The sequence below is a fragment of the Panthera uncia genome (genome assembly GCF_023721935.1).
Source record: "Panthera uncia isolate 11264 chromosome C1 unlocalized genomic scaffold, Puncia_PCG_1.0 HiC_scaffold_3, whole genome shotgun sequence".
Taxonomy (NCBI): domain Eukaryota; kingdom Metazoa; phylum Chordata; class Mammalia; order Carnivora; family Felidae; genus Panthera; species Panthera uncia.
Window position 1 is genome coordinate 63,125,829 of NW_026057584.1, and position 26,973 is coordinate 63,152,801.

Below are 26,973 nucleotides of genomic sequence, written 5' to 3' on the forward strand. Positions count from 1 at the left end.
TAGTTTTTAGATATATGTAAGATATATTTACATATGATGGAGCACCCACTTTATTTCACCTCTTTTTTGTGTGAGAAAAAGTAGGCCAGAAGATAAAAATAAGCAATGATTCTAGTTGTTCATGCAGTTATTTTCAGAAAAAGGCAAAATTCATCATCTTCCCCAAACCTTTGAAGGAATGGCAGAAATCAAGTTAAAAGAAAGAGAATAGTCACAAGTCAGTATGTCCAGTTTGGGCCACCCAAAGTCCAGTCTCCTACATGCTAGGCCTGAAATAGAGCTCGTCCCAAACACTAGCTGTGGGGGACAGCATGCTAGGCTGGGGAAATTATGGTAGGGGAATTAGTGAGGATATGTGGGCTCAAGAGAAGAGGATATTTATAAAAGCATTAGTCTGGCATTCGGAATATTTCTCCCTGATTTGTGAAGAAAGAAAATAGAGTGAGACTCTATTATATTGAAATTAGTACACAAATAAACAAACTATCTGCCTGGGGTGAACACCTTTATGAAAGTGAATTCCAAATTAAGACCCAGAAAAGTCAGCAAACTTAGAGCATATCAGGAGACATGCACGGCACTAGGCATGTAAAAGGAGAATAAGATATGGTCGCAGCCCTGACGAGGCTCACTCTTGAGTGAAGGGGGACACGAGAATGAATGATTATCAAACAATAGCATTAGAACAGTGCTTCAAGAAAATGTCATGTGATTGCTACGAGAGTAGGGGACTCGACCATCTAATTACACGTTTGAGGATGAGGGGGACATAATTTGAAATAAATGCAATCATATGGCTAAGGAAGAGAAAAGGGGGTCAAGCTCCATGAATAATTCATGACTGAGAGAGACGTTTAAGCTCTGTATCTTCTGTACTTTGTTGCCGCAGCTTTAACCTATTTTGTGAAGCACCTGACTTATTTCTGGAAGATACAGACTTACTGTATAAGGGAAGGGTTTTGACCCTTTTAAATAAAGTGCTGACTTTGCAAACTGGGGAAGAGAGGTGATTTAAGAGACCTGTACACAAAGAAAGATTCCTTCAGTGTTTCATGCTGGCTCCTGAAGTGACTGAATGGGATGTGTTCACATGGTACTTTAATGCCAACTTAAAGTATTCGTTGCTTTACCAAGGTGTTTGTCTGTCAGTAGTAGACAGGAGATGAAAACACCCTTATAGGTCCACTAGATTAGAACAAGAACAATTTGGTGGACTACAACCTTGATGAATAGAAATATTCTACTTAATAATAACCAGAAAACTCTGTTTTGTTCACTGATTATCAAAATAATGTAAGAAAAAGTCACTGAAAAATGTATTACTGTTATTCGATGGTTTATAATCTTGTACTGCCTGACGTTAATATCCATACCATCAACTATGATTGCAGAGCACAGTAGGCAAGAAAACAGGAGATGGAAGTTGGAACACAGGTGAACCAGAGTCCTGCCTGGAGCCTATTTTGAGAAATAATCCCCAATACTTCCTGATTTGATTAGCACACACTACCATGCAGTAAACAGACTATTATATTTCATTAAATACATTTTATTGTGTTTACATTTCAATTAAAAAGCAATCTAAAATGTTAAGTGATTAAAATACGACTTCTTTATTTCTCAGAATTTTAGAACTTTTGGAATGGTTTCAACCAAGCCATTCTTATGTGTCACTAAAAAATGGAAGGTATTCAGAATCATTTCTTCAAGTTTTAATAAATATTTCAATGAATGCTTCAAACAACATTTTGTCATAACCACTGAATATGTAACTCAAAGATCACGATACAAAGTATTAGCAACCAACGAATGAGATGAAATATTTATTTTCTGAAAACTCTATTTAATGCACGGGATGAGGCTGCATGGAACACAAAGCAATCTAAGACACTAGTGTCTGTGAAAATTAGGTGTGGGCTTGTATGCGGTCCATTCAGAAAAAGGAAATTAAGGCAGCTAAATTGGGTTGGTGCAAGTTGCTCTAAAAGACGTGGAGTTTACTATGAATTTGAGATTGGGCTCCTAGCCTGCAACTGATATAAGCTGGATGAAAAGTCCCTGATGCTGGCTGGCCACAACTGTCCGGGCCCTGGGACAGAATTAATTACCCTCTCAGGGCACTCTTCTGTGTGTGCTTGCTCACCTTCTCTGGTGATCCCATGCATGGAGGAAAGATGCTCTATTTTTTTTCCTATTTCTCCTTCTCTTGAACAGTTGCTCTCTCCCCACACTGCCCTGCAACCTCTTGACCACATCTCTTTGTGCCTCACTTACCAAGAGCCACCGTGCCACACATCCTCATCCTGCCCTCAACCAGGCTCCTGGCCACAGCTTGCATTTTCAGTATAGCTACTTGTGCTATGCTTTTCCTTACATTTATTTAACTCCTGTATTTCCAATTCTTTGACATTTAGCGTTTCTGTTTTATTATCTGCTGTGGAAAAAGGTAGTACTTATTTAACAATTGCTCAATTCTGTTCTTATAAATCCTGTCTGAGCAAATGATTCAGTGGCTGGGATGCTCCCAAGCACTTGAAAGCTACTGAGTCACTGCCACCTTTGTCTTCTTTGATCAGACTATTCTATATCATAAGGAAAGACACATGCGGGCTGCAAAGTCCCAGTCGCAATTGCACCAAACTGCATGGGAAATTCTAAATTTTTATTTACTGATTTAACAAATATTTATTGATGGTTCTGCAGTGCTGAATGTTCCTGGGCTCAAGACCTAATCGATATCTTTGTCCCCAACAACGACACTGTGCCTACCACACAGCAGGCTCACAGTGAAGTGCAATGAATAGATTTACAAAGAATAAATGGCTCCTTGTCTATGAGGAATTTATAAAGTGTTTGTTTCCTTGTCCTAAAGACATAAAAAGCTAAGTAATAATATGTGGTAAGATACATCCGACCAAGAAATAGGATGATTCCAGGGATGCTGATGATACTGTGGTTCCATTTCCTTGTCTACACTGCCATCCCAGAGATGACATTCAGAGGTATGGATGAAGTTCTGAGAGTGAAAGGATGCACTCAGGGTGGCCTTCACTGATGGTGGCACAGAGCACTGCACACCAGGATCATGCAGGGAGGGTTTCTGGGATGGTGCCAATACTGGTCCAGACTGAGAAGTAGGCAATGGGCAGAGACAAGGTGGTCCAGAGCTGAGCTCTTAAGAAGGGGCTTAGCATGGACAGAGTGGCCCGTTGACAGGAGCGAGCCAGGGACCACGGTCGGGGAGGTGAGGGTAAATGATGGAGAAGAAAACTGGCCTGGCACACAGCTGCTCTTTATGGTAACATAAGAAAGTGGAAACAGGTGATGCAGGTTCTTCATCGGTTACAGGATTTTCCACAAAGCATCACTCTCAAATAAGTGAGATTCTTGGTCAAATATAGAATTTGCAGATCTCTGTCCCTGGCATTAGATTTTATTGCAATACTCAGATATTTTTAAAACAGATGAAATGGCCGTACAGAATTTTATGATACTTTGAACAAACAATCTTATTTTTTTTTCCTTCTTCCCCTTAGCAAAGGGTTCTCTGCAATGATTGGGAGGGAGGAAAGGAACACTTAAGACATAAATTCTGTGCAGAGAACATTACTAGGATACCATATTTGGTTGTTTTTGCTTCAAGTTACAATAGGAAAATAGTTGGGAGCATATTCTGCGCACCTCATACACAGTATTAAGAATACCTGCATGTTTTTTGCCTAATGTAGACCAGACTTCTGGAGACATCCAAAAGCTGTATACACGGAATACACCACTCCTTGCGCTACCTTTTTCACTCACCAGACTAATTGTTAATGGCCTAGCCCCGGAGTTGGCAAACTTTTTCTTCGAAGAAACAGCTGGTCAATTAATTTAGGATTAGCAGGCTATATACTCTGTCCCAACTACTCAAGCCATTGTAGCAGAAAGCAACCAAAGACAACATGTAACAGAGGAGCAAGTTTATGCTCCAATAAACCTTAATTTATACAAACAGGCAATGGGGCTGATTTGTCCTACAGGACATAGTTTTTTGACTCCTGGTCTAACCCTTCAATCTTGACATTATAAAACATTATTATGTTCACATGAAAAGAAGCAAAACATTCCAAACATATTATTTCCATCCATCTCTACCATACCTTTTGAAGGTATTCATTGATGCCAATACATGTAAGTCTTATTAAAAATATACCAAATAGCCACAATATCTAATAGCTGAGAGATTTCAGATTTCATCCTTTTTCTTTAAAATATATTTAACAAAGACCAACACTAAGGAAAATGTCAGAGAAAATCTGTCAACGGATTCTAGAAAAAAAAAGACAACACATCCAGCTTCTCCATATTTGTGAACCCTGAGACTAATCTTATCAGATATTCAGAAAGGCATATAAGCCACACTACTTTGGTAAAGTATGTCTTTAAAAATAAATTAGAGGAGAAGATGATATTCCCATATGCATCTGGATGAATTTCAAATCTTATTATGGAAAATGGTAAAAGAATGATCTAAGCTTTTCTGTAACAGTTTTTTTTTTCTTTTTAATTGCAGAAACTTTCAGAGAGTACAAATCAGCAATAATTCTCTTACTTTGCAGGACAGAGATGGACAGAAAACAACTGAGATGTCACATGCTTCGTCTGAATAACAGCAGACCACTGACAAACTCTAACTTTCCCGTAGTCACCGGGTTAGCATTTAGTGGGACATGAATGGGGAAGTGGAGAGTCAACATTAGGCCACAGGAAGAGGTTTTGGCAATTGTGGTATGCCCATTCATAGCTGGATAATGATCTGTCAATCTGTGACTTGTAGGAAAGAACTAGCCTGACATATACTTGCATTTCATGAAATTCTGTGAGATTCTGTGAATGGTAATGGTCACTTCTGGTGGCTCAGGGTTAGTATGGCCACTTAGAATTTGAGAGAATAAGGCAACCTGCAGCACATCTGATATTATATGCTCACTGAGTACTGAAAACAGAAGTGACTGAAACAAGATATTCTGAATCTCATAATCGGAGAAAGAATTTGTAAAATTTTATTTCAAAAGTGCCTATGATTATGGTTTCTTAATCTAGATTAGTTGGAGGTTATAAAATGTAATAAAAATTTCTAGCCACTTGGCCATAATGGCAATTTCCATTTTTAATAATAATAGATTTTTAAAAATCCTTAATATTTAAAAAGTACTTTACAGTTACAGAACATCACTACAAGCAGTATGTCATTTGATCCTTAACATTTCCTGGTAAGGTAGATGGAATGATTACTATTATTCTTATTTTTCTGATGGAGACATAGATGCAGAGAAGTTATACACCCGGTCTTCAGACACACAGTGAGGGGGGAGAACCAGGACCAAAAGCAAGTAGTCTTTCTACAGACTACACTTCCCTGTCAGGATCTGTATAGATTTCCCTTGTTTGTTATTAGATTCTTATGGCTGGGAGATAACGATTCCTACTATACCTCTGGAGTCTTAGCTGGGTCAAATGATAGAGACAATCAATTACTCTTTATGTAACAACTACCAAAAATGCATCTTATCAACAGCTTTATGGCTTAATCTTTAAAGAAGATAGTATTGTACTGTAGGAAGAAACACCTGAAACTTAGTAAGTACTTGCTGAATTGAACTAATGTCAGGAGAACAGAATCCAGAAGAGACTGGGTAAATCATTGACTAAATGAATCAGTTTTCTCTGTGTAATAAAGGAGAGACTGCCCCTATCCATTTCACGATGATTTAAAAACTCAACTAAGAAAACAGATGTGTGATTTTTTTAGAATGAAAGAGTACCTAATGCACTCAACAAATATTTAATGAGTAGCCATTGTGGGCAAGACATTGTGATACATGCCACAATGACATTAAGCACAATCTACTCTGTGCCAGTTGAAACCACAGCTTCATAAAATATGGGAAACTGTTAGGAATTCTAGGGATTATACCGAACTGGAGTTTAGGAAAGACAGATACAGATAAATGAAAATGGTAACAGTTTACAATGATGGGCTTATTCTCAAAAATGATAAAATCATTGACTGTCCAACCACAACAAAAAGGCTAAAATACAAAGACTTCTGAGTGATGTAGTACTGTGAAACACACACCCAATTTTGAAGATTCGGTGTGCAACAAACGAATGAAAATACCAATAATTTTTAATATTGATTACATGTTAAAATGCTATCATTTTGGATATACTGAGTTAAATAAAATGTTACTTAAATAGATGTCACCTCTTCTTCTTACTTTTTTAATGTGGCTATTAGAAATTATAAAATTAATATGAAGCTTGAATTATATTTCTGTTGGACAATGCTGTTTTAGAAGAATGTATTGTGGCCAAAAGCCAAGTCTGAGCTATATATGAATCTTAAAAGGCTAATCATGGTGGATGCTGTCTTGGTGAGATGAGACATGGACTGAAGACACAACAAAAGAATGAGCCCAGTGGCCATGTGGGTGGCTCAGTCAGTTTAGCGTCTGTTGATTTTGGCTCAGGTCATGATCTCACGGTTCGTGAGTTCAAGCCCTTGCATCAGGCTCCACATTGTCAGTGCGGATTCTCTCTCTCTCTCTGTCTCTCAGCCACTCTCCCCCATCTCTCTCTCAAAATAAATAAATAAAGTTAATTAAAAAGAAGAATGATCCCAGTGTTAAACTCACAAATTACAAAAATTCTGATGGCTGATGTGGGAACACATGTATGGTCAGGAGGAACCCAGAAGATTTTGCTGGTGATTCCAATGTAAATAGACTGAAAACTGTGAGGAGCAGAGAGCACATGGAACAATTTTGTTTCTTCTTCCACGAAGCACAAGTACTTGAAGGAGAAAGACGTTAATAAAATGCTTGTTAGAACTGAAGTCCACTTTGCCTCCAGGTCCTTCCCTCTAGTAGCCAGTGACTGTTTCACACACACAGTCTACGTAGTATAATGCTCTATTTAGTTGTCAAAGCGCCTTAATACCTCAACCAAACTATTTAACACTGACAATCCAGTTATCTTACTTATTTCCAGAAAATGTTCAGAAAATAATTTATAATCCCTAGGCCTCCCAAATTATAAACCAGAATAATGAAGGGACCTATCAGGGTTTGACACCAAGTGCCCTAGGGCAGGTCCTGTGTCTGAATTCTCAGTACCCAGCCCCTTACTGGCTATATAGGAGGTACCCAATAAATATTCACAGAATACATTTAAAAAATGGTGGCATATTGGGAGCTAAAAGTCCACACCTAAACAATATGGAAAAGGAAAAGACTGGAAATTTTAGACGATAAGCTCACTGTTGCAGATAGATAATCGAACAGATGGGGATGAGTACCTAGAAATGAAGAGCCAGAAGCCAACAAAGGTCTCCTAAAATCAAGTCATGCCGAATGGGCCCCATATTCTTTTTTCACCCTGCCTCTACAAGTGCAGAGGATATCTCAAACAACAGAGTAAATTCTGACTTTCACAAGACCTTTGATAAAGTCTTTGATTACACCTTAGAAAAATGTGGGGAAATAGCAGGCATGATGACAGAGCAGTTATGAGACAACAGTAACAAGTAGAAAGATCATAAAGAAACACTGGCAGTGGAGAGACTGAGGTCAACCCAGAGATTCTTCAGTAGTGCAGTGCACCAGGAGTACCTCTAGGTCAACTTTTTTCGTCGATGAGTTGGGAGAAGCATGAAAGGCATATGCTTAAGTAGCATAAAGGTGGAAGGGACAGGTATGGCAATGGATGTAGTTCAGAAGACCCTAATTGGGCTAGAATATTTGAAAACAGCATGATAAAAATGAATAGGTAGGAATGCAGTTTGTATAATTAGGTATACAAATAAATCATTACAGAAATAAAAATACATAAAAATAAATTCAGGACGAAGAAGATCTAGTCTGGCAGGAGCTCAGATGTTTATCAGATCACCAACAATACAATGTCAAAGATGCTTGCAGTTAATGCAATGGCAAGCTGCATTAAAGAAATGCAGTTTTTAAATTTTTTTTTTTTAACATTTATTCATTTTTGAGAGACAGACAAAGACAAAGCATGAGCAAGGGAGGGGCAGAAAGAGAGGGAGATACAGAATCTGAAGCAGGCTCCAGGCTCTGAGCTGTCAGCACAGAGCCTGATGCAGGGCTTGAACCCATAAACCGTGAGATTATGACCTGAGCTGAAGTCGGATGCTTAACTGACTGAGCCACCCAGGCACCCCAAGTAATGCAGTTCTAAATGAAACTTGTTTTTAGTTCTTTGTATTTTATAACAGGAAATCCACATCTGGAACATCATGACAAGAGGAATTCTCAGGAACAAACAAAGGCGAGCAAACAATAAGCAGGAATAATTGAAGGGATTAAAGATGCTTTCTGATGAAAAGAAAGCCTACAGATGATATGTCAGAGATCGTCACGTTCTTAAGAGTTTTCCATTCGAAGTGGCAGGTACACTTAGTCTGTTTCCAGAGGCACTTTTTTGAGGAGGGGAGGGAGTCACAGATCTCGTTGAGAATCTAATAAAGCCATGTACCCTCTCCTCCAGGAAAAAAATACACACACAAACATGTTTTTTGTACTGTTTCAGGGGTTTCTAAACAGATTAAGAACCTCTAGCTTATAAATTTTAAAGACCCAGGTTTATGTTTAAGAACCCATTTCTACCTCAACCTTTGAAGGAATACTCCTAGATCAGGGAAACTAACAGAATTCCTATCCCAGGCAGAGGTGGCAGAAGATTCTGGGGCTGGTGACCTGTAGTCTCTCTCAATTCTAGGATTTCCTAATCTAAAAGGAACTTGTAAAATAATTTCGCAGTATTAAGGAAAATATTTAAAACACTATTGGTGATTGTCATGCATGTGGTAATTTTAAACACTAAAAATACTCATTACACTCTAGTAATTGGAAACAAAGGTCATCTAGGCACTAACGTAACTTATTAGATATATCTGAAAAGGATTTCATTCACTAGATGTACAACTACAATGGGAGCAGGTATACAAATTATTGCTTGTATTAGGAATAATAAAATACTTCTCTCCACAAGTTGCCTCTTGAAAAACTTGGCTGCATGCAGGGGCATGGTAGCAGAAGTCCTACAGCATTTGCAATAAAATTTCTTGCTTTGTATTTGATTGTAAGGATTTTTCTAAGCAGCTAGTCTATGGCATCGTCACAGGGCACACCTATTAGTTATTTTTTGGTAGCATGACATAATTTCTATATTTGGCAGTCTATGTTCTAGGCAACTCATTACCGTCTAAACCTACAGAGCTTTTTACACATTGGCTACAGGGAAGGAGAAGGGGTGCATCTCAATTTTAATTCTACCCTTCAAGGGATATAAGCAAATCAAAGTACTTGAGAGTGATGCTTATTTCTTTGTAACTCAGTTCTCAGAAACCCTAGGTAAGAAAAACTTTCCATTATTCCCTTGAGAAGTATGTCCTGGATTTTGCCCAAATTACTTCTATTTAAATTCTTATCACCAGTTATGTCAATAATCTTGAGACAGCCCCAAACCTGAAGTAATTACAGATGCATTACATTCAACATTACATGTGTTTCCTACCTATAAGCACATAAAACTATATTGGGGTTCTATAAATGCTTTTTGCCAACACAAAATGTTGCTTTTTGAAATGATTTTCATAATAAATAAGTGTTCAAAAGAGCCTAGAGCCTCAAGGAGAGGGATGTGTGTGTGTGTGTGTGTGTGTGTGTGTGTGTGTGTAGTAATTTGTTTACGGAACTCCAGTGATAGACATACTCACGTCCAAGTCCCAAATTTATTATGGTTATTTTTCTATTTAGGCAAGTTATTACTGCAACCCTTAATTTCTCATTTTTTCCCCAATTTCCACTGCTTTAATTCTCCATTCAAATCAATTTCTCAAAATGGAAAAAAATCTGCCATCAGTGGTAGATTTTATGTGTTATGGGGCTCATTTCTTTTCTAGTTCAAGTAATAGCCTTCTGGAAAAAAGATTAATGACACTGGACGTATTTTCTATAGAAAGGTTATCAAATTCCATCAAAGTCAGTCAACAGCGTGTCCTTAGCTCTCAACAAAAGACATCCAGACATTAATAGGTCATAGGGAATTTCAGGGATTACTTTCAGGTTATACCTTCCATCTGTTTTAGCTATACGTACAGCAGATGAAGAGAATTACACAGGACATGGTACTCAAATTTTAATATGGAGCAGAACCATCAGGAAGGCTCATCCAAACACAGAATTCTAGGACCCAACTCCAAAGCTTGTGATTCTGTAGGTCTGGGGTGGGGCCCAGTAAGTTATACTGCTATCAAGTTCCCTGGTGATGCTGTTGCTACCAGTCCAGAAACAATACTTTGTAAACCCCTGGTACAGAGGATCTCTGATACATAACTGGTTGAAACACCAAGTTTCCTTTATGGATTCAAACTTTCATAGTTAAAGTTTGCTGAATCATACTCTAGACTGGACACCAAAATGGCAGACGGCTTTCTGTGGCCTCAGAACCTCTGTAAGCCATATCCCTCTCTAACTATCCTGCAGGAAGTATTAGTAAAGAGTACAACCCTCTTCTGGAAGAAGACATTGAGGCATTTCTTGAGTCCCTCCCCTACTTTTCTTTAAACCTCTCACTAAATATTTGGAATGAAATTCAAAAGCAAAATATTCATAAAGCTTATGTGGAAGGGGTGGCTCTAACGGAAAGAAGATTGGCATACTCACCAGAAAGGAAATATGCCCAGTCGTGCAGTGATAAAAACCATGGCAAACATAACAAACAGAAGATCACAACTTTTCTGAAACTTGGCATAATTTGCCATTTTGGCAGCCTATGAAAAGAAGGAATGTGATATATTAATTTAGTTAAACTGATAAATGAAAAGCTTCTTTCAATATGCATGAGTCTCCTATAAGATATAACTTACCAGATGCATTAAATTGCCTGCTACTTTGAAATGTCATGCATCATGCATCAGTATTTATAAATTACCCACAAGTTGAGTGAAATGCAGCATTAGCTAGAAGTAGAACTACTGACTGTCACAGATTTAATCAAACATTCAGCAACCTGAAAAATTCAATTATATGGTTGATCTCAGGGAAACAGAAAAATAAGAAAATTCTTGCATTATAGATGATATTAGCAAGCCAAAGACACCAACACAGGAATTTGTCATAACAGGTCAAAGTAGAAAGTACTAGGCAATCCTTGAAACCTCTAATGAGTTGCAAACACTAAGGCCACAGACTTTATACAGAATATATGGAGAATTTCTGCATTGCTTTCTTCTTTCTATTTAGAGTTATAGGTTTTCCTTAAACAGTAATAAGGAATATCTGGGAAGACAGTTTCTTGGCTTATTCTCATAAATTTAGAAATGAAGAACATGTCAAGATCATGTTATTTCAATGAATCCACTTAGGTATAATTTTCAAAGTTACATTAATGGGTCATTTTCTAGATGAAAGTCACTAATGTTCCAAGTGTCCACGAGAATTACTCTAACAATTTATGTCAGTAATTTAATGAACACTTTTTATATTATAAGTTAAGGAAGAAATTACATCCCTTTTCCTACCATCTACTTTTTACAGATGATTCTAGTAACAGGTGACGCTGAAAACATAATTTTGCTTGATCACCTCTTTCTACATTTTCACCTAGAATTTGCACGCTCCCACACACAGGGTTATAAACTGAAGATGTCTTGCTCAATTCATAACATTATTTCTACTTCTTAGAAAGTTAAATTAGCTGAGTCAACCTTGAAAGGATTGTTGACAGCATCCACAGAAGCTAAAATTTGGTAGCTTCAAGTAAAACACAGAACTATGAGAGAAATGGATTCCTAAGAAAAAAATACCTATTAACTGAGCAGAAGCCAGGATTATGAACTTTTAATTTCATGAGTACTTTGGGTGTGACACCATGATTTATAGTAAGAAAGAAAAAAATCATCTTCTGACTCCTTCTGCCTAGGTAAACCATTTTTCTCTTACATTCTTCACCAGTATTCAATCAAAAGGCATCAAACATGCAATTTTCTGAAATGTCGAGGTCATACATCCCACTTCAAAGAGTTGATGGTTGACATATCTCATTATTTGGATAGTCTCAACCATTACTGTATAAATGTGAAGAAAATCCACGTGATGAAGAATATTTGCTTTCAAGCCATATGACTGACATTTCTGGGTTATTTTCTTTTCTGGATAAAAGTGGTAGACAAAGATTCAACCAGCCATTTCCATAGACATTAAAGTTGGCAAACTGTACAGGGTTGGTTTCAAAACTGTAGATTGCTGCATAAATCTCCACTTTCAAGCATACTGAGGATTTAGCCAAATGGTAACTGATTTTCAGATTGCTCTTATACAATTACATTTCTCCTTTAAAAAATATGCTAAATAGAGCCTAGCTCAAATCACTTAAAAATCACAGTGCCACACTATCATCTGACATATTTAGCCCATTAGGGCAGTGTTTCTGTTTCATAGCCTTATAGGGAACAGAATTTTTCATAAAGTGCTATATATATTTCAAGCCTTGACTAATTGTCTTTATAGCAGATTCAATTTTATCATATGGAATTTTTGCTTATACTGTAATAGTAGATCATTATTTGAGGGCACTTCTCTATTCACAGTGACAGTATTACTTCAAAGGGGCAGAACTGTGGGCCAAGAAGAATAAAAACTCAGCATATAGATTCTAAGACCCATTTCTACATGAAATTTATACTTTGGTAAGTTTATCTTTCACCAGTTCCATAAACTTCTTAGCATAAATTTAAAATATTTTATTTAATTATATATCTCTATTGGGTGTGTCTCTTCATAGGGGCCATGATTAAGAGTAAATACCACATCAAAATTTTCCGTGGGATTTTATCTTTTGAAATATGCTAGAAGCATTTTTCTTTTACTTCTTCTTGGTGTTTTGTTTTGTTTTTTTTGCTACTTAAATGATCCTAAGTAATAATGGTTTAGAAAGTTAATAAAAATACAACCAATATTTCCTCAGATACTCTTTATACTTATATATAGAGAGAACATAGTTTTTATATTTAATTTGCAAATCATATACACTTCTCACTGTAAAAATACTAGGATAACATGTATATTGTGAACAAAAACTATGATCGTTAAATAATTTCATCAGGATGTACAACTACCATTAATAACTGAATTGAGTTATCTACACTTCCCATATACATCAGTGTGGAACTTTACAACACCAGAAACAAAACCTATTCAAATAATGATTTTCTGACTGTAAAACATCCATTTTCTTAAGTGTGGAATAGTGAAGGTTTTCATTGTTCTAGTAATAAAGAATCCTATGATGATCAACATTCTTAGTACAAAAATTTATATACTAAAGTCTCACTTTAACAATTTCCAAAAGAAACACTCGGCAGCTTCAAATCAATCATATACTATCTTCCCCCAACACTGTCTAGCATACTATAGAAGTGATGGTCTTGGGGATTTCCTGAATTCTGGATTTGGAACTCTTAAAGATGAAAGAAAATGTTTACCTCTAGAAGAGCATCAGATGAATCGTGAAGACAGAGGATCAGGGTCCCTACTCGGGCCATATTGTTGACATATGAAAAGGAAATCAAGAAAATAGCTACAATGTGATGCAGGATCATGATGCCAAAGTCCTTGGGGAAGGAAAAAACACAGCCATGTTAGGTCTTAGAGTACTGCAATATTTCCATCCATCTGTTCAACCATTCAACAGACACTTACTGAGGTTCTTACTGGACCTAGCACTGGGGATCCTAAGATGAATAAGATATATTTCCTACCCTCTGGGAGTTCACCACAGAGTGGCAGACACACACCAGGGACCAGTGACTCTCGAGAATGTGATAAATGCCAAGGCTAAGGCCAGATCATAAAGAGTGTTTTGTACTAAACCAAGGAATTTGAAGCTATGGGAGAAATTACCTCAGGATTTCAAGCAAAGAAAGGCATTACTTGGATTTGTACTTGAGTAAAATCTTTTGGGCAGCCGTGCAGGTCCAACTGAACCACTTCTCTGACTTCTGTGGCTGGGGATTTTGCATCCTTCTCCTGGAATCTGTCCACTGGTACGTTAAAATAAGAATCCTAATATGTGGCTTTTCTGATGAATCCTACAAAATCAAGCTCTAAATCTTAACCATTACTGGTCCACAGTCATTAGGAACAAAAATGGCAATAGTAATGGTAAATTGGCCATTCTTATTGTGGTCAACTTCAATGGAGCTGCTTGTTGGCCCATATGAAAAGATCATCTCTCTCTGACATAGATTTATCTTCTAACCATCTGGACATGGTTTGCTGTGATGTGGGATTTCTGTTGCTTGGAAATACAGTCTCTCATTTACTAATATTTTTACTCTTGTTTATAAATCTCTCTCTCCCAAAGTATACTTGAACTTCTCTGGGATTTTAAATGCCAAGATTGGCCCTAATGGTTATCTACTTGAAGCCTTGGAAAAATACACTATTCATGTAGTGACAAATAAATTAGCCAAAAATGAAAGGCATATTATGAAACTGAGAAAGAGAGAGAGCAAGTATGTGCATATATACACTGCTTTATTCAGCAGCTATTGATGTCATATAGTTTCATATTTGAAAGGTCAACTGTGGTGACTTTTAAATGGTTTTAAAACATTTAAACAATGGCCTTTGTTTAGATCTTGAAAGTAACTAATATTAATCCATAAGTAATGAAATATTGCTATTAGGTCCTGTGCCATTTATTTCATTGTGTAGTTCCTATATTGAAAACAAATTCAATTATTTGATTTTAATATATATAACGTGAACCTACAAAGCTATGGATATTTATACTATTTAAATTCCTGTGATGCAGAACACTTAAAAATATTTTTTTTATGTTTTATAAAATCAAGCTTTAAATGGCAATGATGAAAAGTTAAATATGTGTGTGTGTGTGTGTGTGTGTGTGTGTGTGTGTGTGTGTGTGTGTTAAACTCACAGTGTTTAAACTGTTCTGTATATACTCTGGTGACTATATCCAAAGGTTACTTTTCTGCCTTGGCAAGTGCCACTATGTATGGTTATTGATAACCATACATATTGATTTATTACCAGGATAAACAATGTTTTCATGTCCTAAATAAGCTCAGATCATTTTAAAAAGGAATTGCAACTATTTCTCTTACTTTCAGTTAACCTAGTCTCCAGATTAACCATATTACGTTGACTGTGGATACCACTGTTGGAAAAATTATCCGTCTTGCATTAGTCAATCCTAACTGCCCACAGCAGAACCACAGAACCAAATCTTGCACACTCTTGACCTACCACTATGCTCCTTCCTTCAGAACCACATTCCCCATTTAGTTCTCAGCTCACTGGCAGAGAGAAATAATGATCATGTTACTTAATGAGTTTCATGAGTGAGATTATATACAGACTCAACTTACTAGTTTTACCTACTTCTGATTTTCTGATGTTCTTGTGGGATCTAGGATTTTCCTAAATCATTAAAGTTGGACAATACCCAAATGCCTTAGGCCTACAATGAAAATTGTTCTGATAATGTTTTCCACTGGAAGATGAAATCTTTTCTCTCCAGGCTGTTATCAAAAATTTATTAGGTTCCATTACCTGGAGTATAGTGTTCTACCAGACAGTAACTACTTTGAAACAATGCATCAAGTGGAACTAACCTATCAACTGATATTTTAAACTTTCTCAAACATAATTACATGAAAACATATAGCACTTAATCCAATAGTTGAATGGGTTTATATTTGCCCAAGCTCAATACACAGATTTAAAGTCTAACCAGCTGAGCGCCTAACCAGAACGTTTTCCACATTTGTTATTGTTCAGCCCTGAATGACTGCTCTGAATTTACTGAAAGAAAACAGAAGTTTTCTCTATTTAGTTTAAAAATGAATAAATATAAGCTAATTAAAACACTTATGGATGATTAGGACCATTTTATAATTAAATTTCCTAATTTGTATCTGATATAACTGTTGGTAAACAACACAAAGCTCTTGGCAATATAGCAAGCATCCCCTAAAAACAAGAGCCTTGTTTTTGAGGCAAAGTTTGCTTTGTGAAAATGATTTCAGCATATAAATCCCCTGGTCCTGGAAAATACTTATTACTGAGAGACTCAGAGTTATGCCCATGGCAAAAGACCAATTTTCATTATACAGTCATATCTGTATGAATATGAAAAAAGCATGAATAATGAGTTAATTGTCTTTTACATTCCTGCTTCAGAAAGCATTATACAAAATACCTTCAAATAAAAGCCATGCAAATCATTATTTTATGTGTTACATCTCCTTACCTTGATATCTTTCTTTTTACAGGTATTGAATCTGGTCCAAATAATAGTTTTATACATAAATTGTCAACTTGGACATTATCAATGCAGGGTAGGAAACCTCATCCTCATGTTTGTTATTGCTGAAAATGACTGGTGTGTACACACAGGCATAGCTGCAGGAATCTTACTATTTTCGGTTGAGAATGTTTTCCTGCATTCTTGGTAGCAGCAATTAGGTAGAAAGACTGTGATTTCTTCTTGGCCCTCAGACTAAGGACTGATTCCAAAGACCTGATTCAAAACAGACTGCTTCACTGGTGTTCCCAACCTCCTGCTGTTCTACCATATTGTTTCTGGATATCTTCACAGCCAAGATCAAGGGCTCCTTCCATGTTTCCTGCCTAATACAGACCCTGACCTCAGCCCTCATTCCAGTGGCTGTTCCCTGTTAATTATCAGAGAAAGAAATGAAAATCGGATGTGGTCTTGACTCAGAGTCAATTAGAATGAATCTATAATGAAAGAATTCAAGGAAGACCCATCCATTTTAATAGCAGAAACTGGTAAGACAATGGTGTTTTTTTCCTTATTACATACTGAATGGCATTTGGAGAACCTAGAACAGCCTCTTAGTCTGATCTGTGTTGCTTCCACAACAGAAATTCCAGCTACTTGGGCTCCATCTCCAACCGTTAGAATGAGAAATGGCATCCTTAATTCAGTTCTCCAAGAGGAATTTATACAAAATAAATATTAGTGACGAAAGGCCAGAGGGATCACCCTTCTCATTAAAACTAAGTCTGATGTTCTATACGATGGAACTCCCTTGCCAATGATCAGGATGCACAGAGTCTTGCAAATAATGCTCTGTCTCCAGGAGGCACCAGAAATTCATCTTGATATGCAAGTTTTTATGAAAGCAAAATTAACTCATTTCTCATTACGAAAAAAACCCCACAAACAACAAGAAGCTTGTTCCTTAAATTCCCATTTCCTGGATAAAGTATTAATAATTCCTTGTAGTTTCTTTTGGGAATAATCTTTGCAACAAATAAAGCAAAACACTGGTGAACCTTCTGAAAAAAGGAATAAGGAGGCCAAGATTTTTTTTTTTAACGTTTATTTATTTTTGAGACAGAGAGAGACAGAGCATGAACAGGGGACGGGCAGAGAGAGAGGGAGACACAGAATCTGAAACGGGCTCCAGGCTCTGAGCTGTCAGCACAGAGCCCGACGCGGGGCTCGAACCCACGGACCGTGAGATCATGACCTGAGCCGAAGTCAGACGCTCAACCAACTGAGCCACCCAGGCGCCCCAAGGAGGCCAAGATTTTAAGTGATAGCTGATTTAGATGTGCATAAATAGTGAAGAATATGAAATATTTCTAAAGTGTAAGGCAAAGAAAACTCTTCCCTCTCAGATGCAAATGACATGTATTAGCTATCCTGAATTTAACAAATAAAATAAACAAATATAATAAACTTTAATAGAATGAATAGAAATCAGATAATTAGCACCAGGTTACCCATTTAACAGATTTTCAAATTCTCTAAGGAACAGAAGGACAACATCATAATTTAAGACTGATTTCGGTGCATGGCAACTGCAACCATCGTTGAAATCTCTCATGTCTATTTGTTTTGTTTTGGCTTTTAAACAGTTTTTTTAAAAAATTTGAACCTTCAGGGTACATAGAAATTTGTGTGACTTTTGACAGAATAACATGTCATTTTTAATAGAGATCAATAACAAACTGTCTTCCTATCTCTTCACTTGGGAGTTTGCAACCTGACTGTGAAAGTCAGCAAGTTGGGGAGAAGCACGGCTGGGCAGGAAGTGGACTTGTGGCAGGTAACCTGGCAACGTGCAGGGCAGAGTGGCCAGTCAGGCTCCAGTCCTGCTGCAGCACAAACATACAGATGGCAGTGGGGGAGAATTTCAGAGAAAACTTACATATAGCAAGAATAATCATAGGTAAATACTTTTTCTGTTGCGGTAATACAAAAATATCATAGGTTCTCAATCTTTGGCTATAGCTAAAGTCCTGAGGGACAGCATGAGTATATTAAAAAAAAAAAAACTCTTAAAAAAAGAAACAAGAGACTAAGAAACTGTCTAGGTCTTGAGATGATGACGTAAATAAAAGTATATTCATGGTGATCAACAGAAATGAGTTGATTCTGATTTGCCCCATATTAGGCAATCTGAAAACAATTATACCTTTCTCTTACCCATGCGTGATGTGAAAAGTTCACACAATGTATTTAAATGTCAACCTTTGGGTATCTGCAATCTCCCTCAATTTATTTGGGTATTTTATTTTTAACTGGCCTTGAATTTTGGTGTACTATAAAGAGAACTGGTTAAATGTGCCATTTAAAGAGAGATATTTTAAATAACAAGCCTCTTCAAAAACTGTAATGTGAATTCACTTTCACTCTCATGGGTAGCCTAGGCATGCTAGGGTAAATATTCACAGGAGAATTTGGGAAGGGATAAAAATGTGTGATTGATTTGAGAAATATTTGTTCAATTATAAAGTAGAGTAGTTCTAGCAGAAATTATTCAATTATCTCTTCTCTAAAACTCAATCCATGAATAAAACTTCATTTACACCAAATCAAGTTTATTTCAACACTTTTTTTTTCAATAGATTAGATTTTTCCACCTTTGTACTAAATGTATACAGACTCGGGTCTTTGAGGAAGTTAACTGTCATATACAAACATCATTCTAAAAACAGTAAATGCCAAGAAACTGATTAAAGACTGAATTTACTACTGTTATTATCAAAATGTTTAAAAAATATGTACTGATATGATTTAAATATCTCTATTAGCCATACTCAAATCTCATATCCTCACTATTTGGTCAATATGTACACCTAGGTTACTCTACCTTAGAGCAGAGAAAGGCACACTATAGCCCCCAAGCCAAATCTGGCTCCCCATTTACTTTTGTAAATAAAGAGAACACTGTCGCATTCATTTGTTTAACCATTGTCTATGGCAGAGTTCTTCCTAATGTGGCAGAGTTGAATACTTGCAACAGAGACTATGTGGCCTGCAAGTTTAAAATATTTACTATCTGGCCCTTCACAGAAAAGTCTGATGACCCCTGTCTTAGAGCCGCATCTAAGAACATATTATGGGATACTTAAATCATGTTATCTGAGATGTGACAATTGCATAGTATTAGGTCCAACTTTCTCAGATAAAGAATGTACAAGAGATTTAATTTTTACTTGTTCTGAAGAAGTCATAAAATATTACTCTTAAAATTCAGATCAACTATCAAAAAAGTTTTGCAGGTATCTATTAAAATTCTCATATTTGAAAATCACGAAGTTTCTTTACCGGCTTTCAAAACAAAAGCTGTCTGGAGGCAATATTACTTTCCCTACTGTTAGATGTGCCTTTACTTTATAGCTTCTGGGAACATATACAAAATGAAGTAAAGAAACGCTGGATAAGCAGTGTCTACCCAATCTTTCTCCTGTGTAACATTTACAGTACCATTTCAAGATCAAGAACTCATAATCTTGTCTCCTATGTGTTATTTAGTTAATATTTAATCTTTAATTGATTTTATTACTGTGGAGAAGGATACAATAAAATTTTATTTGCACAACAGAAAATAGTAAGATAGTGCCACTAATTCCCTTCCAGTGTGCCTGGTCAGAGCACAGAACTTAATTTGCAACTCCCTGGAGTCCTCCTTCATGTTTTCCTTTCCTTTCTTCATCAAGAGCACACTCTTGAAATACATTATGCTTTCAAACGATGTAGATATTTTTCTTAATTATACATGCATTTATTTTTCTCATTGAACTTTGGGTCCTCAGAAATTTTCATCACTACCAGTAGTGTCAAATTACAAGTGCCTGGAGTTGGAGGCCTTAATATATGCCTTCTGGGCTCCATTTAAATTACACTTGGCCCAGTCACACTAACTAGTTTTTAATGCTAGAAGGGTCACTTCTGAGACACTTTAAATATAACAGTTTTAAGTGGTGCACAGGTTTACAGACTTTATTCTCTCCCCCTCTCCTCTCCCTCTCCTCCCCCCAATATCCTTGAGGATGAAAGCAAATGGCAGCACTTAATGATATCAAGTAAACCCATTTAGGTTGAAAACATCCAGAATGATCAGTAGGGGGCAGACTGTGCTCAAGTAAAATCAGAAACATCCCAGGACTCAAAAGCCATCATCTTCATATTTACTGCCAAAGCCCTTGAGGCCCAAAATGACAACAGGCAATCAAGGACTCAATTTTGTGCTTTAGATGAAGATGAAACATGTCTCCTTCAGATCAACCAAGTTGAGACGATGCTGTAAGTTGTCAGAAGGGGTTCAGAGGAACTCTTACTGTTTTCATCAGCCTTATCTCTTGTCCTCTAACTCCTCGTTCTTTAGCTGCCTGAGCTCCCCACTCCTCTTCACAAGCAGCCAGAACTCTACCTGCAGAACTCACCTGTCATGCTTCTTCTGGGCCCCATGCAGGCCTCTAGCCATGTGGGTTTTTTTTTTCTGGTTGGAATGCTGGTAGTTTCTCTTTTCTCCAAGCCCCACTCTACTTCGACTACGTGGTGAAGTCCTATCTACCTTCCAATCTGCCTACTAATTTTCAAGCCCCAAAGGCTCTGTCTGATGCTGTCATTTAGTCACATAAAGCAAGTACTATTAGAACTGAATTTTGGAAAGAAACTGAGGCACAGAGATGTTATACAATTATTCCAAAGTCACACAGTAAGAATGGGCTTGAGACCACATCTGAATTCAGTTGTGTGTGACCCCAGAGCCCAGGCTCCTAACTATGCAGCAGGCTGCTTCTCAGAAACAAACATGTGAGAAAAGATGGCTGTGAGGAAGGATGCTGTAGAGAGAGGACACTTCTGGAAACATATATGAGAGACTAACAAGGGGAACACGGTCCATATCTGGAAGGCAGGGAGAGAAGGGGGACCAAGAGCAAAGGTGCAGGGTTAGCCATGAGTGGAAAGGGTGCCCCTTCTTAGGAAGCCAGAAGGAAGGATGTGAGAGTGGATCCATTTGTATTTATGGGGACAGAAACAGAGGGGATTAATGGAGTTAGGGAGAGAGTTAGAGCTATGATAAACCAGAGTGGGTGTGTTTCCAAGACCCCTGGGGTGACTTGAGAGAAACTCCCCAGAGGAAACTGAATGACTGAACCAGCCAAACGAAAGTGGAACCTTTCAAGTACTGATGTCACCTCCTGCGAGACGGTGGGACTCCACAGACCCCAGACTTAAAGCCCCAGAGCCCTAGACCAGCAGCACTATGTCATGGCATGTGGGTCTCTGCAATGGGGCAATGCTGAGACTCTTTGCACCGCACTGGAAGAAGAGTCCTCCTGCACTGTGGACTGCAGGACATGTGCTGCCACCCTGCCCCAGGTCTGTCTATGGCCCAGCAGTCTGACTGTGACATCTAAAGACGCTTGAGAGCCCTCCCCTGGCAGGGCACTTAGGTGTCTGACTGCCAGATTAAGCCACTTGTTAAGGCAGCCTTTGAATAAACTCTGATAAAATTGCCCCAGAAGACACATTTCTCTTCCAGACAACACTGTTCCATTGTTTTCCCACCAGCCTACACACAGCACTGGGTTGAAATGTTCTGCTCACAGGTGGTAGCTTATTAAAATGAGCTGCCTCTTCTACCCTTCTTATATTCTGAAGACATAGTATTGAGAAAGCAACAGAACCAAGGCCTAAGAGTCAGGAATATCTGCCTCAGAACTCTGGAGGCAGGATATTCCTACTCCAATCACAAGTGGACACACAAAAGAGCAACTCTGCACCTCTGGGCAAGAAGCCATAAAGTGGCCTGCCTGCCTGTGTCTAGCGCACAGGTGACACAGAGAGAACACCACATCACGTTCCATCTCTCTCAGGATGGGCATGTGTCATTGTTGTGATCTGAGCTTTGCAAACAAAGGACAAGGACACATCAATACAAGCTGAGGCACTACCTTGGAATCGTATCTCTAGAAAATCCTTAAAAATAATCTCCACCAGCAGTTCTTAAACGTTCTGGTCTCAGACCACTTTTGTATTTTTAAAAATCATTGAGGGGGCGCCTGGGTGGCGCAGTCGGTTGGGCGTCCGACTTCAGCCAGGTCACGATCTCGCACTCCGTGAGTTCGAGCCCCGCGTCAGGCTCTGGGCTGACGGCTCGGAGCCTGGAGCCTGTTTCCGATTCTGTGTCTCCCTCTCTCTCTGCCCCTCCCCCATTCATGCTCTGTCTCTCTCTGTCCCACAAATAAATAAATGTTGAAAAAAAAAATTAAAAAAAAAAATCATTGAGGACACCAAAAAGTGTTTCTTGATGTGGGTTATATCTATTAGTATCCACATTAGATGTTAAAACTGAGAAATACAAAACATAGGTAAAACACATTTATTAAAGTCTATTACATGTTAATTAACAAATATTTTTATGAAAAATAACTACATTTTCTAAAACTAAAAAAAAATAGTGAGGAGCTGTGTTTTACATTATCTGTAATGTAATGGCTGTGTTTTACATTATTTCGAATCTCTTTGACGTCTGGCTTAAGATAAGACAGGAGCGTTGGATTCTCTTTAACTGCATATACATTCAATCTGTTGTCCTAAGCTATTTTGGTTGAAGTATAACAAGTGCCTAACGGTTGGAAAGGGACAAGTATCTTAATAGTCTTTTCAGACAGTTATGAATATTCTTTGATATTGTACCAAAATTTGACAAGTGGGATATTCTCAAAGGTTAGGTGCAATGTCGAGTCTAAAACCATATCAATGCCCCTTTCATATTCTTTTACAGTGAAGTCCTTTGGTCTGTCTTGACCTTTGAATGAATCTTTTACTCATGCATGCCACTGCAGCTCATGCATTAGTCATTTGGAAAATACTGGTTCCCTGAGTTAGTATTTAAAAAAAATCACTTTTATTAATATCACTACCAATCTCATTAGAGAAGTCTTTATGGATTGAGATGCTATCAAGCTCTCACTGGTGGACACAAGTCTTCCAAAAATCTACCTTTGCATGAGAACTTCAGTTTTATCATTGACAACAAACATTGTCATTTTTTTTTTCTTGAAACAACTTGACAAAGTCACTTTTGCGTTTTCAAAAAAATGATTCCCAAACACGTAAGTTGGAATAACCACAGTCGGTTAGTCATTCTTCCAAGTAAAAATGAGATCTATGGGAGAAGAAAGCAGGTAGTTCAGCTTCCAACAGAAAGCACTACATGCACATGATCTTCCTGGGGACACTATTGTACACTGTTAAGCTGCACAAGTTCTTTACGCCTACTTCCTACTTCATCACACAAGACATTTTTAAGTGTGTACCCAAGAAGAGAGATTTAATAAAATTAACACTCTTCAGTGCTTCATCAAGAACATTCTTAACTGAAACTGGCAACTTTTCTTCCTGTAAGCATGTGGCAGTGAAGAACCCAATTACTAGTACAGTTTGGGGCCACTGCCTGCAACTTTGGCCACTATTACTCCTGGACTATGAGTACAATTTCAATGCAGTCAGAGGAGCAGATGACATCTTAGTATAGGATGAAAACAGTTTTGACCTTGCAGACCTCCTGAAAGGATCTCCATGGGTCCGCAGACTATACTTTGAGAACTGCTGATCTAGAAAATACCTCAGTCCCAAAGTGACTCAAGTCAGTTTTGCTCACAGCTTACCAATCACCTGGCCCCATCCAACCACAAGAGGGGGCATGGCTGAGAAGGAACGAGTGCCTGGGGGTAGAGAGGTGGCAATATTTGGTGAACCAAGTTAATTACTATAGTAATAGCTAACATTTATTGAGCATTTACTATGTGCCAGGCACTGCTCAAAGAACATGTATTACTTTTTTATGCACATAATACCCTTGTGACTTAGGTTATATGAACTCCATTCTTTGGATCAGGAAAGCAAGGCACAGTAAGTTGGTCAAGGTCATACCAGTGGTGCTGAGAAGGTAGATGGATTCCAGAGCCCATGCTTTTAACTTCTAAGGCAAAATACCCATAACTATTCCCTAGTCTAGAAGAAAATGAGAAAAATAATAACTTTTTCATAAAGATACATTTAAAGATCTGTCCTTTATTACAAGGTGTCCTTTCTCCTTTAAAATATTAAAACTTCCTTTATGAATTGAGGGTGGTAAGTAGCAGGTGTTCTTTAAATTTCCTTACTAGACAAAGTAAAAAATTGGCAACTTTAAGTCAGTTCCCCTTCCTAATTATTTTTGCTAACTTTAATTGACCAAAAATACAACAATTTGTGACCATTAGTTTTGGAGGTTTTTGTTTGTTGGCTGGTTTTAGCACTATATATTGATTCAGCCAAATTTTGATCATTATGTGCTAGGTGATGTTCTAAGCTCTATTCATCAAACACTACACAAGTTTCATGGATATTATTTCATTAAATTCCATGCCATCCTGCTTCCTTATAAAGGAGATGCATTTTCTTCACTCTAAAACTAACTGAAGCAGGAAAAATCTGGAGCATGGCAAGCCCCTAAAAGGCAGCTAAAGCATTCGTAGCAACAGGTACCAGTTAGTCTCTACAGAAGTTACCAGACAGAAAACACAAGCCTATCAAGAAGTTTCTTGCTAAACTTAATCATCACACTTCTCTCTGTTCGGATCTTTTACAAGATGTAGTTTTTCTCTCAGGTTAAAGACCAAAAGAGCAACAAGCTGATTTCACCAGCTGGGCCCTGGAACTTGGCCATGGATGACTTCCTACAAAGGACTCCGAACACAAGTAGGGTTTATTGGCTAAGGGCCCAGGCCTTCAAGCCAAACAGCAGTTTAGTTAAAAGGGACATAGGGCTTAGACACAGGCAATCTGTTCTGAGCTCCAACACATTTATTCGTTTCCCTTGGAAATTCTGGATGTGCAGGAGAAATACACATTGTGAACAGGTGCTAAAAACAGAATTTTAATAAAAATTAAGCCTTGAGACATAAAAGATGTTTCAAAAAATGTTGAATACTGAGAATACACCTGTTGTTTTAATAAGATACCTTAACAATTTTGTGCTTACAGCAGAAGGAAGGAAAAGAGGAAGGGAGGGAAGGACAGACAAATGGAGGGAAGAAAGAAGAAAAAAGTAAGTAAGATAAAATCCTCAAAATACCTTGGAGGCACATAATAGGGTATTTAAATTACAAGTCCGTTATACCAAATGACTACATCTGGGCTGTCCCTTCCCTCTGGGAAGGTTAATAATAATAACTCTCATCACTGACCAAATAAGTACCAACTCTGGAAATGATCAAGACAGTGTCAATGTGCTCTGTCACCACAGGGATGAGAGGTTCTCCTCTCGTTTTTAAACACCAGATTCTATTTGGAAACAGCAACTGAAAGAAAAAAAGCTGGCAATACTAGAATACTTCTGGAAAAAAGAGTTTATGAACATAAAAGCCATTTTAGAAAGACTCAGAAACTCATTAAGTCACACACACACAAAATGATTTCTAAACTTCACTTCAGCTACTTATTGTAACAGTTTGAGGCATGCATTCGGATTCAATGTTTATAAATCTGGGTCCTTATTTGAAGCAGCCATTCAAGCTCATTGTCATTTAACAGGGAAATGAAAGAAAACATTCTTTATAACCTTTCTATCAATAACCCTATGAAAAGCCTTCCATACTGTGTTGTCAATGAGTGTCTGTCTTCAAACATCTCTATTTCATAATTAGAAGGCTGTTTTTAGAGGGTTTAGTTAAATAGTTGCAACATACAAGGTAGGGAATGCAGTTGGTCACCAGGACATTCGATTAATCCTCGCTGATGGATGGAACAGCAGATCCTCAGAGTAGTGGAGCAGTGGAGAGGGAACCACCAAGGACCCGCAGTGACAGTCAACAACACGCAAAGGAAAAGAGCAAGGGCTACAATTCACCAGTAAGAGAAGGCAACAGAGAAAAAGGCCTTCCTCAAAAAGTTAAAAATAGAACTACCCTATGACCCAGCAATAGCAGTACTAGGAATTTACCCAAGAGATATAGGAGTGCTGATGCATTGGGGCACATGTACCCCAATGTTTATAGCAGCACTTTCAACAATAGCCAAATTATGGAAACAGCCTAAATGTCCATCAACTGATGAATGGATAAAGATGTGGTTTATACATACAATGGAATACTCCTTGGCAATGAGAAAGAATGAAATTACGCCATATGCAGCAACGTGGGTAGAACGGGAAGGTATGCTGAGTGAAATAAGTCAGTCAGAGAAGGGCAGATAATCATATGTTTTCACTCATATGTGGATCTTGAGAAACTTACCAGAAGTCCATGGGGGGAGGGAAGGGGAAAAAATAGTCACAAACAGAGAAGGAGGGAGGCAAACCACAAGAGACTCTTAAATACAGAGAACAAACTGAGGGTGGATGGGGGAGGTGGGGGAGAGGTGATGGGCATTGAGAGAGGTGGGGGGAGGGTGATGGGCACTGAGGAGGGCACTTGTTGGGATGAGGACTGGGTGTTGTATGTAAGCCAATTTGACAATAAATTATATGAAAGAAAGAGAAGGAAGGAAGGAAGGAAGGAAAGAAAGAAAGAAAGAAAAAGAAAGAAAGAAAGAAAGAAAGAAAGAAAGAAAGAAAGAAAGAAA

General features: G+C 37.8%; 1 protein-coding gene and 1 non-coding gene across 2 annotated transcripts in view; both read right to left on the reverse strand.

The window, feature by feature from the left end:
• The window catches only part of CERS6 (ceramide synthase 6), a 331,299-nt gene that overhangs the window by 44,346 nt on the left and 259,980 nt on the right, over positions 1–26,973 (reverse strand). Inside the window, exons 7-8 of the mRNA XM_049616074.1 lie at positions 13,550–13,678; positions 10,731–10,837 (exon numbers count right to left, since the gene is read on the reverse strand). Of these exons, the coding sequence (XP_049472031.1) occupies positions 10,731–10,837; positions 13,550–13,678 (236 nt within the window). The remainder of the gene's footprint in view (positions 1–10,730; positions 10,838–13,549; positions 13,679–26,973) is intronic.
• Positions 17,551–17,635, reverse strand: TRNAR-UCG (transfer RNA arginine (anticodon UCG)). The gene has a single exon. It is a non-coding gene; the product is annotated as a tRNA-Arg (tRNA).